At 35.5% G+C, this 17,102-nt stretch overlaps 1 protein-coding gene across 1 annotated transcript; it reads left to right on the top strand.

Moving 5' to 3' along the window:
• Positions 1-13,086: 13,086 nt before the first annotated feature.
• Positions 13,087-14,659, top strand: LOC143621605 (scopoletin glucosyltransferase-like). The gene is made up of 2 exons (XM_077092968.1): positions 13,087-14,086; positions 14,162-14,659. Exons 1-2 carry the CDS (start codon positions 13,149-13,151, stop codon positions 14,646-14,648), a joined length of 1,425 nt encoding a protein of 474 aa, XP_076949083.1. The 5' UTR covers positions 13,087-13,148; the 3' UTR covers positions 14,649-14,659.
• The last annotated feature ends 2,443 nt before the right edge of the window (positions 14,660-17,102 follow it).

Here is a 17,102-nt window from a genome sequence, read left to right as displayed (position 1 = left end):
ATTCACTTTCCTCTTACACTATATTTATATAATATCTATATATTTTTATAAATATAAATATTAACATATTATTTTACTACGTATTTCAAAATACTTTGTGAATTTCAAAAATCAATAGCAAATCATGTTTCTCAAATGAAAATTATTTTGGGTTTTTTATGGAACTTAAATTTGATATTACGGGTCAAAAGTTGGTAAATAGATTATTTGGTACAAGTTAACTACATTTAGGTCAAAATTTGTTACGGGTCAAAAATGAAATTTTGAGTATTTTTAAAAGTTTGAGAATGCAAAATAGATTTATCGTCAAATTTGTTATGGGATCAAAGTATTGACTTTAAAATGTCAAAAGTATGAAAGTTAGAATTTTAAACATGATTCGGGTTTCAAATGTATTTTTAAGGGCATTTTTTAAAATAATCAAAAGGTTCAGGATTTGACAAACTGACTATTTTTCCCTCAACTATTAAAGATTGCGAACACTTTTGACATACAACCCCCATGCCTATTAATGCTTCTAACTTTTATCAAATTTGAAATATTTATGTCAACATTAATTTTTCCTTTAATGGTGATCAAAACCGTGTATGGGAAGCATGTCATGGAAACTATGCTCAAATGAAACAAAATATTCACAAAATTGGATGGGTTAACTTGTTATTTCTTATGTTGTCATTATGATAAAGTCGAGAAGCCCTCTGAAACTTATCAAAATATTTTTCATGGTGTAGCTTAAATTGAAGAATATCCATTGTTACAATTTAATGTTCTACTTTTCTTTAATGAGTAGTAAATTGATAAATATATCAATAAAGGTAACGCTCCTTTTGTATTTAGACTGAGTGGTTAGAACTACTGTCGTATGAGAAGCTTTATTTCCGAAATTGGTTCATAAACAAAAGTCTTTCAATTATACATATATGGCATTTTTTTTATTAAGTTCATTTAAAAAAATAATTTTGTGATATAAATAAAATCAATTTATGTACACATTGTATAGATACAAGCATAGATGCAATACATTTCTTTTCATATATGCTATGTAATTATTTGTTTTACTTATAATTTTATAATTTGAATTATCCCGTGTGTGACACGGACTCTAAAACTAGTTATATAATATACGAAGGATGGAGGATTGAAGGGTGTGCTACTTGATAACTTGCTTGGGCTTGACTGGATTTCGGCCTAACTTAGGGCTGTTCACGAGCCGCGCGAACCGAGCGAGCTCTTGCTCGTTGCTTGGCTCGTTTACAACCGAACCGAACCGAACGGCTGAAATTTGAACCGAGCGAAAAACGAAACGAGCTAAAATTGAACCGAGCATTTTTCGATCGAACATCGAGCGATTTCGAGCATTTTTTATTTCTTTTTCAGTTTAAAATTTTCAATAAGAAATAAGTTTGAAGGCTGTAAATAATATATTTTGTAAACAAATTAGTAGTTTTTAGACAAACGTATAATAAATTGTAAATTTTTAGGAGAAAGAAATTCGAATTGAAATATAATGAACATATAAACAAACTTTTAGTATTCTGAAAATTTGAATCGAACTAATAAAACTCTAAATTGACGGAATAGGAAAAAATTAAAAGGGTTTAAAAAATTGTGTACTTATATTTTATGTGTGTTGTCTATATATTTATATATTTGTTCATATATAATTATATATAAAATAAATTAAAAATATTCGAGCCGAACCGAACCGAGCAGACCTTTGCTCGTTGCTTGGCTCGTTTACAAACCGAACCGAGCTAAGCGGCTCATTTACAATCGAGCGAAAAAACGAGCGAGCATTTTCCGAGCAAATTCCGAGCGAGCGACGAGCGAGTTCGAGCGTTGAACGGTTTGGACAGCCCTGCTAACTACATTATTTTAAAGGCCCAATATAATGAAAATGACTATACATAACATAAGCTGATAAGCATAGGATTCTAAGCCAATGTGATGAGCAATGTCCAACTCCAAGGTCCAAACAGAAAGTGTGATGTTTCGGCACAAGTAGTCAATAACCATTGTGTTGTGACCCATTTACCGTAAGTGAACCATTAAGCCCACCCCCTAACCTTTAATCCTTCATTGGTAATCGACTAATCGGCCTATGATTAGCCCATTTTGATTAGGCTTGTGTAGCCCATTTAGTCAAGCCACGGTTGAAAACATAAGGATGCTTTTCTTTTTCCTCTTTTAACGACGTTTTGACTCCGCGGGCAGCCATTAGACTTATCAGTCACAACCCGAATTTGAGGCCTGAGACCGAATTTTGACCAACCACTATTAGCTTGATGCTCTAGTGATTCAAACCCAATGGGCCTAACCAGACTAGAGGCATGATGTCAAACACATAAGAATGCTAAACTCGAGTACAAGGCATTATGTAGTCAATAACGCCTGTCATTCGTTTGTTTAGTTAACTAACCTCCCTATCTAGGATGCTACCAGGTTAAGTGGACCTAGAAACCAATTAACTAAACTTATAAATAAACCAACCACTAGTCACCATTGTCCAATCTTTGCAAGATCTTCTCATTTGTCTCCTAGTGGCTTGTACTTACCTGATTTTCGCACCTACCGAGGCGGATTCATATAGCGTTAGAAAGGCGAGTTAAGCCTCACCGAACGGTCTTCATTTGTAGTGAATGTGTAATGAACTAGCTCAATTTTCTTGTATTATCCTAAATGCCACCCTCTAAAACTTTAAGACCAAGGTCCACACCAAGTAAAATATAATCCTAAGTGGTTAATTTTGATTTTTGATCGCGCCACAGTGAATCAAATTATGCCACCCAAACACCACTGACCGCTCGGCTACCCATTTTATTAAATTTGCCTCCCACACGTCATGTCGCCCCACCGCCGCCACTACTTGCTGAGTTGCCGGTTGCTATATTGTGCTCACATCTCTTCTTTTTCTTTTTACTCTCAAACGCATTGTTAAAGAACTAGCAACGGTTTAAATTTTTTTTTTTCAAACGACAACTTTCATTAAAATAAGGCAAAACTAGCGAAGAGCTAGCACCAACAAAAAGTGAACAACTGAAAAGTGAAGTTACACTAATTAATCCAACTTAAAGAGTTAAAGACTACCTGCTTTTAATCCAACGAAAAGCCAAGGACTTAAATATACTCCTTCAAAATGGAGACCGATCGAGATCACCTTATTGTCAAAGATGGTCTCGTTTCTTGCCTTCCAAATTCCCTAACAAGCCGTCATGGCAGTACCTGTAACACCTTTTTTCTTTCTAAAGCATAGTTGGACCGAGTTATGGATTGAAAGATCCCGGGCCGAAAACCCACAAATAGGAGGGACCTTGCATCACGCACTAACAAAGTAATTAAGTGCATGGCAATTTCAGCAGCCTCACCACAAAGATGGCAGCTAACCGAGTCGATAGGCATATGCCAAAAAGCAAGACCCTCCTTGATAGCCAACCAATCCAACTCCGGTTTCTAACCTAAAATGTTGACCTGTTTAGGGATCCAATTATACTACACTTCAGAACTTAAGGAACATTTGGGCCAAAGGCATTGAACGTCTTTTTCATCGAGGCAACTTTGAAGGTCCCGAAGGGGTCTTCTAAGTTCTAACCAAACCCACTATCTTTATAATCCGTGAGACTCACCTGTTGGCAAAGTTTGGACGAAGTTATTCAATTCCGAGGCTTCAATTGGCGTTAACCTTCTTCCTTCTTCTTTTCCATCTCCTAGCTAGACCAAACATGTAACTTACACCTGATCAACAAACATGTGATTGCTTTAAGTCTTAAGCAGTTCAACAATGTGATGATCAGAAGGATAAGAAAATATTGGGATGGACAAATGTTGGCTCAATTGTTGTTTGGCCCAAGAGTAAAGCTCAACCCAATAATTAATTAGGGTTGTTCTGCATTACTTCCGGCGGTGGGGCACCACCACCACCGATGATTATCTCAAATGCTTCTCTATGAACAACTTGTTCTGCATTACTTCCGGTGATGAAGATGAATAAACAGTAAGAATGTACGGATGCCGCCCATTTCTCCGTCGAAGACAGTGGACTCGACAAAGATAAGGAGTGTTGATAATAGTTAAGAGTCAAGGGAAACGGATGGATGTAAACTTCGTTTGTATGTTCAGTATATATATATTTGACAAAAGGTTCCTCAAGTTTTTTAATTGGGGAAAATGGCCTCCGTTTAAAATTCACGCAGTCGACAGATTACGCAACCATTAATATTCTGACACGTGTATATAAAATCTTTAAGATGAGTCAGAACTTTCAAAAATCCAATGAGTTTCAGCAAATTTCGATGAGTAACTAAACATTCAGTTTGACGGTTTTACTCTCCGTTTCCGCCTGATCCGACCATTTAAAGTTATGCCTGTCCATTTTTTATAAAATTAATTTTTGTCTTGATCTCCTATTAAATGATTAATTGAGAATTGGGATCTTAAGATGCCGTTTGTGTACAATAGAAGGGTCGGCCGATGAGATAGATCAGACGGCCACCATGCTAGCTTGGTCCGACGAGTTAGATGTATAAAAAAAATAGCTTGGTCAGACATACACTTTAAATAAAAAATACATTTATTTTTAAAATGAAACGGTGAGTAGTTACATAAAACCAATTGAAAAGTTACTTAAAATGACAAGATAGACCAATGTCATTTTAAGTAATAGGATTTAGTTAAGATTAATTGATAAGTTATGATATACATTGGCTGAGTTAGGATGTAAGGAGGGCATCCTTAATCATTATCTATTCTAACTTTCGGGTAAAATGAAACCTCTAATCAAGGGTCTGTTTGGTTGAGTGTAATGAAATGAAGGGAGAATGGAATGAACGAAGGAATGAAATAGACAAGGAAATGAAATTGATTATTACCATTCAATAGTCTTGTTTGGTTAACCTACATAAATGAAATAAATTATTACATTATGTTGTTTGATAGAAAATAAGAAGAAAAAAAACCACGAGAATTAAATACAAATGACAAAGATACATACCTCAAAATAAAGAAAATTAACAAAACAAAAAATGACAATGGCGCGTGGGTGGCGATGTTGGTGACAATGGTGGTAGTACGTGGCGCTGACCATGTAGTGGTGGTGGCACCGCGTTGGTGGCGTTGGTGACAGGTGGGTGTGTTGGTGGCGGCGGTTAGGTGGGGGTGGTGGCAACGGTGGTGGTTGTGGTAGCAGATGGTCAAACGATGACAATGATGGTGATGGCGACGGTGGTATTTAGGTGGCGGTCAGGTTGTGGTGGTGGTAGTTGTCAGGTGGTGTTGTCTATAAAGTAGGGTGAAGGAGTGGTGGAATGAAAAAAACAAGGGGTGGGAATGAATGATTTTGATGGAATTAGATTTCTTGTGTAATGGTTGATTCCATTCCATTGACCAACCAAACACCATCTTTTTTTATTCCATCACATTGATTCATTCCTTTCATCCTCTCATTCCAATATACCAAATGCTACATAAATGTTATTTAGAGAAAAGCTTCTAAACCAAAAGGGGCCTTCCAAGGGTAGGGTCCAACGAGAAACCCTTTGACAGGAATCTCGCTGATTGATGAAATGCTTAGATCTGCATGATTGATGAAATTTACGAACTTGATAATTTGTTATTTGATCACCGACACCAACCTTAATCATTAATCTTAACTTTGATCTTCAGGACCAAAATGGGTTATCATATTAACTTTGGTCTTTCGAACCAAAGTTGATGATAATAATTGTTTTGGTCTTCAAAACCAAAAATAATATTCGAACCAACTTTGTGTTCAACACTAAAGCTGATGATCAACAGTATCTAATATGAAACTTTGATGTTGTAGTAGTTATAGACTGTTGGAAACGGCTATGCCTTTTCATGAAACGTTGCAATTGTTCGTGGTGAATGGTGATGAATCAACTCCCATATAATGAATCCAATTGGTTTGTTTTAAGCAACGAATTTACAACTTAGTTTTTGTAAACCATGCCTCATTTCAAGAAACACTTTATGCGTTATCTCTGATTAAAGATTTTGTTTACCGAAATACTTTTAATCTTAAAATGATTATACAATATACAATTCAGAAGAATATTAGGTTATTAAGAAATAAAAGAAACCTAGTTACATACGTCGACATGCACTAAAAGTACTTTATTTTTTTCTAATGGGTGTGGCCACAAGTTGCCTAATATAGATAAGAAATTTTGGTTCGACTCAAAAAAGTTTGCAATTTGCATTATTTCGCATGTGCTTTGATTAGACGTGGGTGTCTTTGTTTGAAGGCCATTATTTTTCGTTTTTATGTAACTTTAAAGAACAATAAGCTGAAAAAAAAAAAGAAAAGAAAAATGAAAAAGTTGTGGCAGCTGAGCCTTAGGTTTCTTTCTAGGATTTGGATTTGGAACTCCGGATATTTTCTATTTTTACACAATCAATTGATCAATACATCCAAAATTAAAAAACAAGGCCCGAAAGGATAGATGATGGGCCAGACACGGGCCGAAGCGTGACTTGACCACTTTGCCTTTGCATGTGCATGTGCAAAACTTTCACTGTTGACTTTTGTCATTGTCATTTGAAGTTGAGCTTATTTACATCTTTAGGTGTGACATGGTAATAAAGGAGAAGAATGTACGTTAAGTAGATAGTGCGCCCGCGAGCAAGGGTATACGTTAACTCTCACAGGTAAGCACGACTCTTGTGAATTCGTTAGTTTTACCTGCTGGTATGCATAAATACACTCAATATTTTAGATGAAGAGAATCCTTCTCATGTGTTTTTAGCACGGTTAAGAAGAAATGCTTTGTATGAGTCACAAAACAGGGTTTTTTTTTTCCTTTTTTAAAGGAAAAAAATCCACATTGCAATTTTTATAAGGTTTTTAACTTGTTAGATTTCATCGAACAAACCGTATAAGCTCACACTTTTCACTTTTTTGGCGTCTTACAAATATATAAAAAATAAATATGCCAAATCCTACTTAACCTGATGTGTATGATAAACATGCTGAGTAGCCACTGAATATTTGTGATGGTTACAAAGATGAAATGTCTTGAAATACCAGTGTTTTAAAAACCAGTTTAAACCGGCCGATTGAACCGGTTAAACCGGATTTCGCATAGTAGGCCGGTATTTTGAGTCCGGTATCGTATCGGCGGTTTTTTTCTAAAATACCGGTTTTTACCGGCAAACCGGTTTTTATGTCCAAAACTTTTTTGATATTTGCGGCCCATATTTTATCAAAATTACTTTTAACCAAACAATTAATATTCAAATGTGTAAACTTTAGGATTGTTTTTTTTAATTGAATGCTTTTGTATTATTATTTTAATACGGATTAACTTTTGATCATTTTTTGTTATGAAATCATTTAATTTTGGGTTATTTTTTGAGTTAAAGTTGTATTTATAGGAAATTAAAAGGTAAACTATTCAACCGGTTGAACCTTCCGGTATAACTCGGTTCAACCGGTTGTACCACTTTTTAACCCAATCCGGTACGAGTAAAAAACCGGTTTTTAAAACATTGTAAAATACATTAAATTTTGTACTTTATTACTTACTAAAAGTATATAAATACAATTAGAGTATTTAAATCTGGTTGGCTTATATGCGTCTTTTTTTTTCAAGAAAAAGGTCGAAAGGGATGTTATTGGCAACAAAAACGTGATACGTGACTCAAGGATAAAGTATCTTGAGGTTGAGTGATGACACAAATTGATTTCTAAACTTTGAAGGATACAGGCTTATATTTATTTAGTGTCTTAAGATATATCTTAAGTAATTTAAAAACCTTTGTGATCCAATGGCATTGCTACAATTCACTGACAAAAGGTTAAAACACCTAGAGATTGGAAGGTGTTGAGTTCAAGACTCTTAGATAAATATAAAATAGTCAAAAAATAGAACTTTTACTTTTGAGTCTTGACTATTATAACCTTGGTATATTGACTTTTTGAGTTTATAGGTCGTCTAAAGAAACAAAAACCCGTACATTCCAAAAGTAATGGCTTTTATTTGCCATCAAGTTGGGACCCGTAATGTGATATGTTTCAATAATGTTTAGCGTAATAAATTATAGATGCTATCTTTATCTGGGTACATAAATCTATGGTTCGTAATATTCAAAGAAAAAAAAAGTTAGGAAAATAGAATTTGAAGTTCATTTTATTGCGTTTGATTTGCATGACTTGTTGAAATAAAATTATCTTAATTTTATTATTAGAAAAGATAGTTGAATAGAAATTAATTTCTTAAAATTTCTTTATTTGAAAGAATTCAACAACTCTTACAAAATATAAAAGATATCTTATTCTTGTAGTAAATGGAATATCCGACCAATCACCTTCATCATATCCGTCACCCTGCCTCCACCCATCCCCACCCCTGCCTCCAGTCACATGCATTATTAATATATTATGTTCTTTTCAACATTGAATTTTGTATCTTTGTAGGTTTTCCTTGTGTATAAAACTAGATATTTTTATTAGTTTGTGTGATTTTGTACATATCCACATAATCAACTCAATTGTGTATTTCTTAGCCCTTCAACTGATAATGAAGGAAACAGTGTCTTGATCACATTATCATTAGATCATCAAATCTCAAAATGTGATCTTTGATAAGGATCATGTATGAAAGTGGATCACTGTTTTTTAAATCAAAACTAATAATAAATTAGATAATGACAATACTCCCATCATTTGTGGAAAGCATACGAATACACTACCAAGTACTTCAACAATGCCTTCTTATAGCAATTGACACGAGTCTCTGTTATGCCACGTGTTCAATTTTGTCCTTGACTATAACTTAGAACAATCTAAATGCTGAACGGTTGCGGGCGATGATTCATGTTCAACACGAGTCTCTTAAAACATGTTTCTAGTCTTCCCTAAGATAACTCTTCTGTCTCTCATAGCACAACATCCTAAACAGTGTGGGCTGTTGGAGATAACTCTCCTAGGGTGCAACATTCAAAACAATGTGTCCTATCGGAGATAGCTCTCCTAGCTGACGGTTCATTGGGGTGAAATATTGTTCAAGACTAGGAAAAGAAAAAGAGTGAGGTTGGCGACATGATGGAATGGAAAAAATTTGTTTCTCCTCTCTAGTGGCTTGGTTGACTCTTTTCCATGTAGGTTTTTCTTTATAGTAAAGGTTATACTCATACCAAAACTCCATATTTACTTTTTTACTTAAACATAATTATGACAAATTTTATGTTGTTTGAAAAAGTGTAATAGGTTTGTGTCCAAACTTGAAAAGCTAAAAGTCCCGTGACAAAAGTTGAAAGGGGAAATGTAAACTTTAAAAATGCATTCACTATCAATTTGTAAGAGTTAAAGTTTTATGTTCAAAATTTAAAAAAAAAAAAATAAAGTAAAATAGAAGTTTTACCAAATTCAAAAAGCAAATATCTTCATGATTGGCTTGTAAAAGACAATGTTTGATGGCCAAAGTTCAAAACACAGAAACATTCAAGTTATGTGTTTGTCGTAAAGCGTGTTTAGACTCATATAGGGAGCACGCGGTGCACTGTAAAGAGCTTCCTTGGGTTCAAGTACCGACACGATCTGGTTAGGGATGTGCTCTTTGATATATTCAGGCGAGCTGGAATTTCTGTTAAGAAAGAAGCACCTGTGAATTTCCTGACTGACCCGTCGGAGGGAAGATCATCTCTTCGACCGGCTGACATTTTGGTGTCTGGATGGATAGGAGGGAAACACGTGTGTGTGGATTTAACAGGGGTTTCTCCTTTGGTGGGCTTAGGGAGTAGTGGTTTCGCGGTCGGTCAAGCCACATTAAAAGCTGCTTCAGGTAAGGTTGCAAAACATGAAAAGGCGTGTCTTGACAACCAACATGTATTTATTCCTTTTGCTTTTGACACTTTTGGTTTCCTCGCGCCTGAAGTTGTGGAGCTACTTACCCGTGTTCAGCGGGTCATGCATAGTAATGTTATGACTCCAAGATCAGCAAATGTAGTTTTTAAAAGATTGAATTTTGCGATTCAAAATGGGGTAGCGGCGCAGCTTGTTGCCCGCTTGCCTTCTGTTTCGATGTAATCCAATAAACAATTTATAAGTTATCTTATTATTTTGTATTCAAGTTACAGTTTTTAATAAAATAATAATAACAATGCGGAAATTTCTGGAATAGAAAAGAGAATATTCAGGCGTTTGGGTTACTAAGATAAAAGTAAAAATAAAAGAGGTTGTTAAAGAGTTCTGATTTCTGAACTTCTAAACAAACAGAGGTATGAAGTGGGGTCAAATACATGTATATTAATGAATTAGTTTTAAAATGTTTGCCAACAGGAAACTTGAGCGCTCAAAAGTCAAGCGGTTCTATTGAAATGGTGACTATTGAAGCCTTATTTTATAGTCAAATCATGAAATAAATTTTAACCAAGATTATCTAACAATATAGTTTTGAACATTTTCATAAAACAGGACATATGCATAATGTATTATTTAGTGCATCAGATTTAAACAGATCCTTCTCTTGAGTCTTGACGCTAGAAATTCTAATCTTGTTTTAAAATCCCGAATGTAACAATTATATATGGGCATATGGCACGATATGCACACCATCACGGTCACGACGCACCCTCAGGGTCACCACATATCCTAATATTTTAATTTGAATAGTTTTGAGTAGGGATGAGCTCGGTACCGACCGGTACCGGTATCGAAAATACCGATCCCGAAAATCGCAAATTTTTTGTATCGATATCGGGACGGTACCGGTATTTAAGGTAAAATTCGGGAAATACAGGTACCGTACCGTACCGGTCCCGAAACTCAAAAACTTGGTACCGATTCGGTACCGACGGTACCAAATCGGTACCGATTTCGATACCGGTACCGGTTGTACCAACCGGTACCACCGATTTTTGCTCATCCCTAGTTGTTTTGAGATAGGTTGTTGAGTTATTGTTCGCAAATAAGTAGTTGTTTTCTATAAAAGAACTAGTTTTTCTACCCGGCGTGTTGCGCCGGGGCAATTGGCAAAACTCAAACGTTGAAAAACGGGCGTTGGTAAAACCCGAGCGTTACGATGATGAATCGACACAAAATCGATCAATATCGGCTGCACTCGTCACGATATAGACACCAATGGTAAAATTTGAGTGTGAAAACCCAAAAAATTAATTCGTCAAATTAACATATAAAAACATTAACATATAAGAAAACAAAATATTAAAGATGATGTTTATTTGGTTGGCAAACCCGGGCGGTGGTAAAATCCCAAGCGTTGTCGGTCCCGACTCCCGAGCATTGAGGCAGTAACTTGACATAAATTGAGTCGGTTTTGATTATGTACGTTACGGCACCAAAACAAAAAAACGAAAAAATATAAAAATTGAGGTGGAACAACGACCATTTGGGGGGGGGGGGGTCAGTGAACTTGTGCATTGGTAAAACCCAAGCGTTGTCGGTCATGGCTTTAAATAAGGCCGAGAGTCTACGCTAACTCGGTCAGTTTCTTTCAGGTTTGTTATGATACAGAAACGAAAACAAAAAAAATTGGCGTTTGGTCGCTTTTTATTACATTTATTATGGTAACTAAACTAAAAAAGAAAAAACAAAATTCGTCAGCCAATACGGTGAGGCCACTTGCCGCACCAAAGTTGTTCTTTATATATATAATAATAGTAATCATGTTTTGAATAACAAAGTTATAACAGTACGTTGAGCTGGCAATTAACGACTAAGGTGTTGTTTGTTTTTTCAGAGGTAAAATGTTTGCGGACCACATCTGCAGTCATCTGTAGTAGAAGAGGTGGACCAAATCTCTGCAGTCTGCAAGAAGAAGACTGTTTGTTTTTTAACGTCTGCCAACTGCTAAAATAAAACATAAATATTTAAATAAGCTGAAATTTAAATAAAAAATTCATTCAACATCGAAATTTAAATAATAGTCAAACAACAGTGCAATAATATTCATAAAACAACAAGAACATTTTTTTTCAAATAATCTATTCGGTACTTTGCATTAACTGCTCCGCAATTTCATCTCGTAACTGCGTCATATATTCATGATCTGATGCAATGCCATGCGCTTCAACCTCGTCTTCATCAGCAACGTGCACATGAGTATTTCTGAATGACACATCGGGTTGACCCTAAGATAGAGTCAAACCGAGTTAGGGTTTGAGGGTTTGTAATCAGTTTTTTGAGTGAGATTTTCTAATTAATATAAACGAGAGTTATTCGTTAGTTCGTGTTTGATTATCGATCTGGGACTTGATATGATTCCAGAAGGATTCGAAACAAGGATGGCGGCGAAAGGGAATGGGTTAATAATAAAGGGGTGGGCGCCGCAAGTGTTGATTCTTGACCATGAATCCGTCCGCGGGTTTATGACACATTATGGGTGGAACTCAGTGTTGGAAGGTGTGTGTAGTGGGGTGGTGATGGTTGCTTGGCCGATCATGGCGGATCAATTTTACAATGCGAAACTAGTGACAGACGTTTTACAAATCGGAGTTTCGATTGGTGATGGGGAGTGGAGTCCAATTTCCATGTGTGATGGTGTGAAGCAAACAGCGATTGAGAGAGCAGTGGTAACGGTGCTGGTGAAGGTGAAGACATGAGAATGCGAGCTCGAAAACTAAAAGAGAAAGCAAAAACGGCTGTTGAAGAAGGCGGATCGTCGTATTCAGATTTGACTACGTTTGTAGAGAACATAAAAGGATTCAAATCCGAGGTAAATGAGAAAAAGGTGGCCGTCGCTGATAATTTGTGATTATAGTTTATATACTACTTACAAGTATCATTGTGTACTTGTGTAGTTCCTAGTGTTAAGTCTTAAAAGGTGAATTCATTTTGAGCTAGCTTACTTCCGCATTATTGATTATGAATAGCATCCGAAACGATCTACAGTACTTATTAATTAAAAATAGAAAGCAAATAGTAAAAAGACGGCTAATGATAATTAGTGACTTTAGTCCGACATAACCAAGTGACTTCCTATATTAGAAAAAAATAGTAAGAGAAGTATACATAGTAGTAAATACGTACTGTCGATCTGCCCAAAATAGTATGTCACGGTCCGATAGTTAAATAGGTTATTTCAAAAGTTTGTTCGGTCAGCACTAAGGCGATTAGTTTGAAAAGGTTATATATTACGTCTTCATCTTTATTTTCTCTTCGTCCTGCCGAAACTATGGCCTCATGTCATGTTGTGTTCTTCCCTTTCATAGCTTACGGCCACATGATTCCGATGACCGACGTGGCCGTACTCTTCGCCTCTCGTGGCCTAAAAACCACCATCATCACCACCTCATCATCGGCTCACCGGCTCACCAAATCAATCCAGAAAACCATTAACTGCACCCACCAAATCGAACTTCATATCATCGAATTCGAAGCAGGAGAAGCCGGTTTACCTCCGGTATCCGATAACCCTGATCAAATTGATTCTAATGAACCCTTTTCCAGATTACTGGAAGCCCTCCCAACACTTCAAGAGCCATTTGAGCAATTCATTGAAAAATCCCAACCAAATTGCATTATTGCCGACATGTTCTTTCCATGGACTACTGAAACCGCAGCCAAATTTAACATCCCAAGAATTGCATTCAATGGAACCGGGTTCTTCGCCCTGTGTGTGTCTCAGGAGGTGATGAAGCTTCACAAGCCGAATGCTTCTTCTGATTCGGAACCGTTTGTAGTCCCTAATATTCCTCACGAGATCAAGTTAACTCGAAAGCAATTACCGCAACTTGAATCAGAAGAATTTAAAGTCTTCTTGAAGGTGGTTATACAATCTGTAGAAGCTGAAGCCAAGAGTTATGGAGTTATTGTTAACAGCTTTTACGAGCTTGAGCCAGAGTATGCTCGCCATTATCGTGAAGTTCTTAAGAGAAAGGCATGGCACATAGGACCGGTTTCGATATGTAGCAAGAACAAAGAAGATAAGCTCGAAAGAGGGAAGAAATCCGCAATCGATGAACACGAATGTTTGAAATGGTTGGATTCAAAGCCATCCGGTTCCGTTATTTACATAAGTTTTGGTTCCATAGTGAAAGTTTCAAGTTCTCAACTTTATGAGATCGCTATGGCACTAGAAGCATGCAATGAAAACTTTATCTGGGTTATCAGGTGTTATGATTGTATCTCTATATATAGCTGATTAATAATATATTATAGCTTAAGGAATTTTTTATACGATATTAGGAACGATGAAGAGACGTTGATTCCAGAAGGATTCGAGGCGAGGATAGCCGCAAAAGAAAAGGGGTTGATCATAAAGGGATGGGCGCCACAAATGTTGATTCTTGATCATGAATCGGTTGGAGGGTTTGTGACGCATTGTGGGTGGAACTCGGTGTTGGAAGGTGTTTTAGGTGGGGTGGCGATGGTGGCTTGGCCGGTCATGGCGGAGCAGTTTTATAATGCGAAACTGGTGACTGATGTTTTACGAATTGGAGTTTCGATTGGTGATGTGGAATGGAGTCCGGTTTCCATGTGTGATGGTGTGAAGCGGGTGTCGATCGAGAGGGCAGTCGCGACAGTTATGGGTGCGCAAGAAGGTGATGCTATGAGATTGCGAGCTCAAGGTTTGAAGGAGAAAGCAAAAAGGGCTGTTGAAGAAGGTGGATCATCTTATTCAGATTTGACTACGTTTATAGAAAATATGAAAGCATTCAAATCCAAGGTATGAGAAAAGAAAACGCCTTTCTATAAGTCACTGGTTATGAAACAACGTTACAACGGTATTTCCTTATTGTATTAATTAAGTAGTTGGTTGAAATTTATAAGTATAAAAATGTGTATCAGTCTTAAACTTATTTATATTTCATCATTAAGTTATGAAAAATATAACGTCCAAAAACATTATACATTGACTTGGTAAATAAAAAGTTTAAGGTGTAGGGAAAGCAATTTGGGAAATGGCAACTAGTGAAAAATCGTGAGTTTAGCCTACCCGGGACCAAATTAAAACGTACGAGAGAAGAATTATTTGTATAAAAATTAGGGGGTTAACTTCATAAGACCAGTTGTAGTGGCCTCCAGTTGAGGCACGTTTTGAGGCAAAACAAAGGGCACACCACCCCCTCTCGTTGTGAGTCTCATGTTGGAGGTGTTTGTTTTATATACAACGAGATGTTGTGAGAGAGAAGGAAGGAATGGTAATGGACACAAGAGGGTTTTGAGGCTTTTTACCACTACGTTAGTTTGTGTAAAGCAAGTCATTGTTGGTGGGGACACCACGTGTCAAACTCAATTTTATATGTATTTTAATTAGTAAATTCTTTCAGTGCAATGCAAAAGTAAAACGCATGGCGGAAATTTTGTATATGAATATCTATAATCTCAATTATCAAAGCACGTATAAATGTCATTTACGATACAAATAAAAGAAAAGAAAAGACTTTATTTGACTACAACCCTGTTTTTAATAAAATTTTAATTTAAATGTTGAAAAAAAGAAATTAAACATCATTAGAGCTGACCCGCATAATGCGTCAGGAATTTTGTACATACGAATCTACAATTTGACATATCAAAGTACATGCAAAAGTGGTTTCAATATCAAAATATATTTTACTTTCAATACAACTTCGTTTTTCAATAATATTTATATTGAAATGTTTAAAAATATTTATACATAGTTTTATATTTGGAATTTTTAAAAATATTGACGAAGAAAAAATTATTTGAGAAACATATTAAATGATAAGTAAATAGAATTTAATCATCATAGAAGTTGGCATGCATGTATGATGCAACGGAGAATTTGTACTTCTATATATTTGACATGTGTAAAAGGAGTTTACGATATCAAAAATTAAAATATTTCATCTTAAATACAACTTCGTTTTCAAGAAAATCTATGTATAAACATACTTGTGTATTTAAATTTTAAAAGAAAAATTATTAGATAAAAATAGAATTATATGAAAATAAATGAGTTAAAACATGCATTATTTATAGCGTAAGACACTCCGTCATCTCATCATATCAATCATTCTCTAATGTGATAACATCAAGAATAACATTTTTTGATGTGATAATAAAATAGTAAAGTTTAACTTTTAAGTAAATAAAATTGTATCATCCTCTCAGGATGTCGTAATCGTCTTGGCCACCATCATTATTCGTTAGTATTGCCATTATCATTGTAGAGAAGTTTGGGATATGTTTGGTGTTTCTTCTATCAATCATCCAGATCTAATTATGGCTAAAACAAGAAAACACTCCATCATCTCATCATGTCTTTGTTTTATTTTGATGGAATGGTAAGATTGTTAGGATGTAAAAATGAGGTCAATAGTTCGATTCCTATAGAATGGAGCATTTAGTTTTTTTTGTTTTTTTTAATCATCATGTCAACATAACTAAGGGTGTTCAAAGTCGGATATCCGAACATTTCAGATAGTGAAACGGATATTTGAAAATATGGAAAAATAAAATAAAAAACCTGTTTTAAAAATAAAGTTACAACATTTTAAGAATCCAAGTTTTTCAATCCAACAAACTAGACGGAAATTGTTAAAATACAAACAAGCAAACAAATAACATATAATCTTAATGAGAGAATCACTATTTTGAAACAAATAATTAATAATCTAACATACTAGCAGGCTAACAACCTTATTTGAAAGATGTGAGACACGATGGAGAGAAAGAGCACAAGGGTGGAGGTCACCTTCGGTCAGCCTGAGATGAGGGCCAGAGGGGTAAGCAATGGTCTAATTGACAAAAAAGAGAGCAGCTATGGAGAGAGATCGACGTATGATAAATTTTTAGATCTATATATTGGGATATAAAATAAAACTAAAAAAATATTAAATTTAATCTTATGGATAGTCGGATATCCGAACTATCTGAAAAATCCCAAATTTGCTATTCGAATCCGGTATCCGAATTTTCGGATATCCGGAATTTGGATATCCGAAATTTCGGATAGTTTGGATACGAATTCTTTTGAACACCCCTAAACATAACTACACCGTTGACCCGATGGGTTCCATAAAGTATGTTTCCGTCAGTGATGGGTTCTCGTATTTTCTCTTTATACAAACGCATTCATCAGTCGTAATCGAAAAAAACGTCAAACCTAGATTAATTCAATTCTATTATCGATTTCATAACCAATAACTTAAACGAAATC

This window comes from Bidens hawaiensis, unplaced genomic scaffold (genome assembly GCF_021521415.1).
Source record: "Bidens hawaiensis isolate Kalapana, Puna unplaced genomic scaffold, B.hawaiensis_p1.1 tig00002922_1, whole genome shotgun sequence".
Taxonomy (NCBI): domain Eukaryota; kingdom Viridiplantae; phylum Streptophyta; class Magnoliopsida; order Asterales; family Asteraceae; genus Bidens; species Bidens hawaiensis.
Note: the sequence above shows the minus strand (reverse complement) of the source record. Positions and strands in the feature narration are given on the sequence as shown.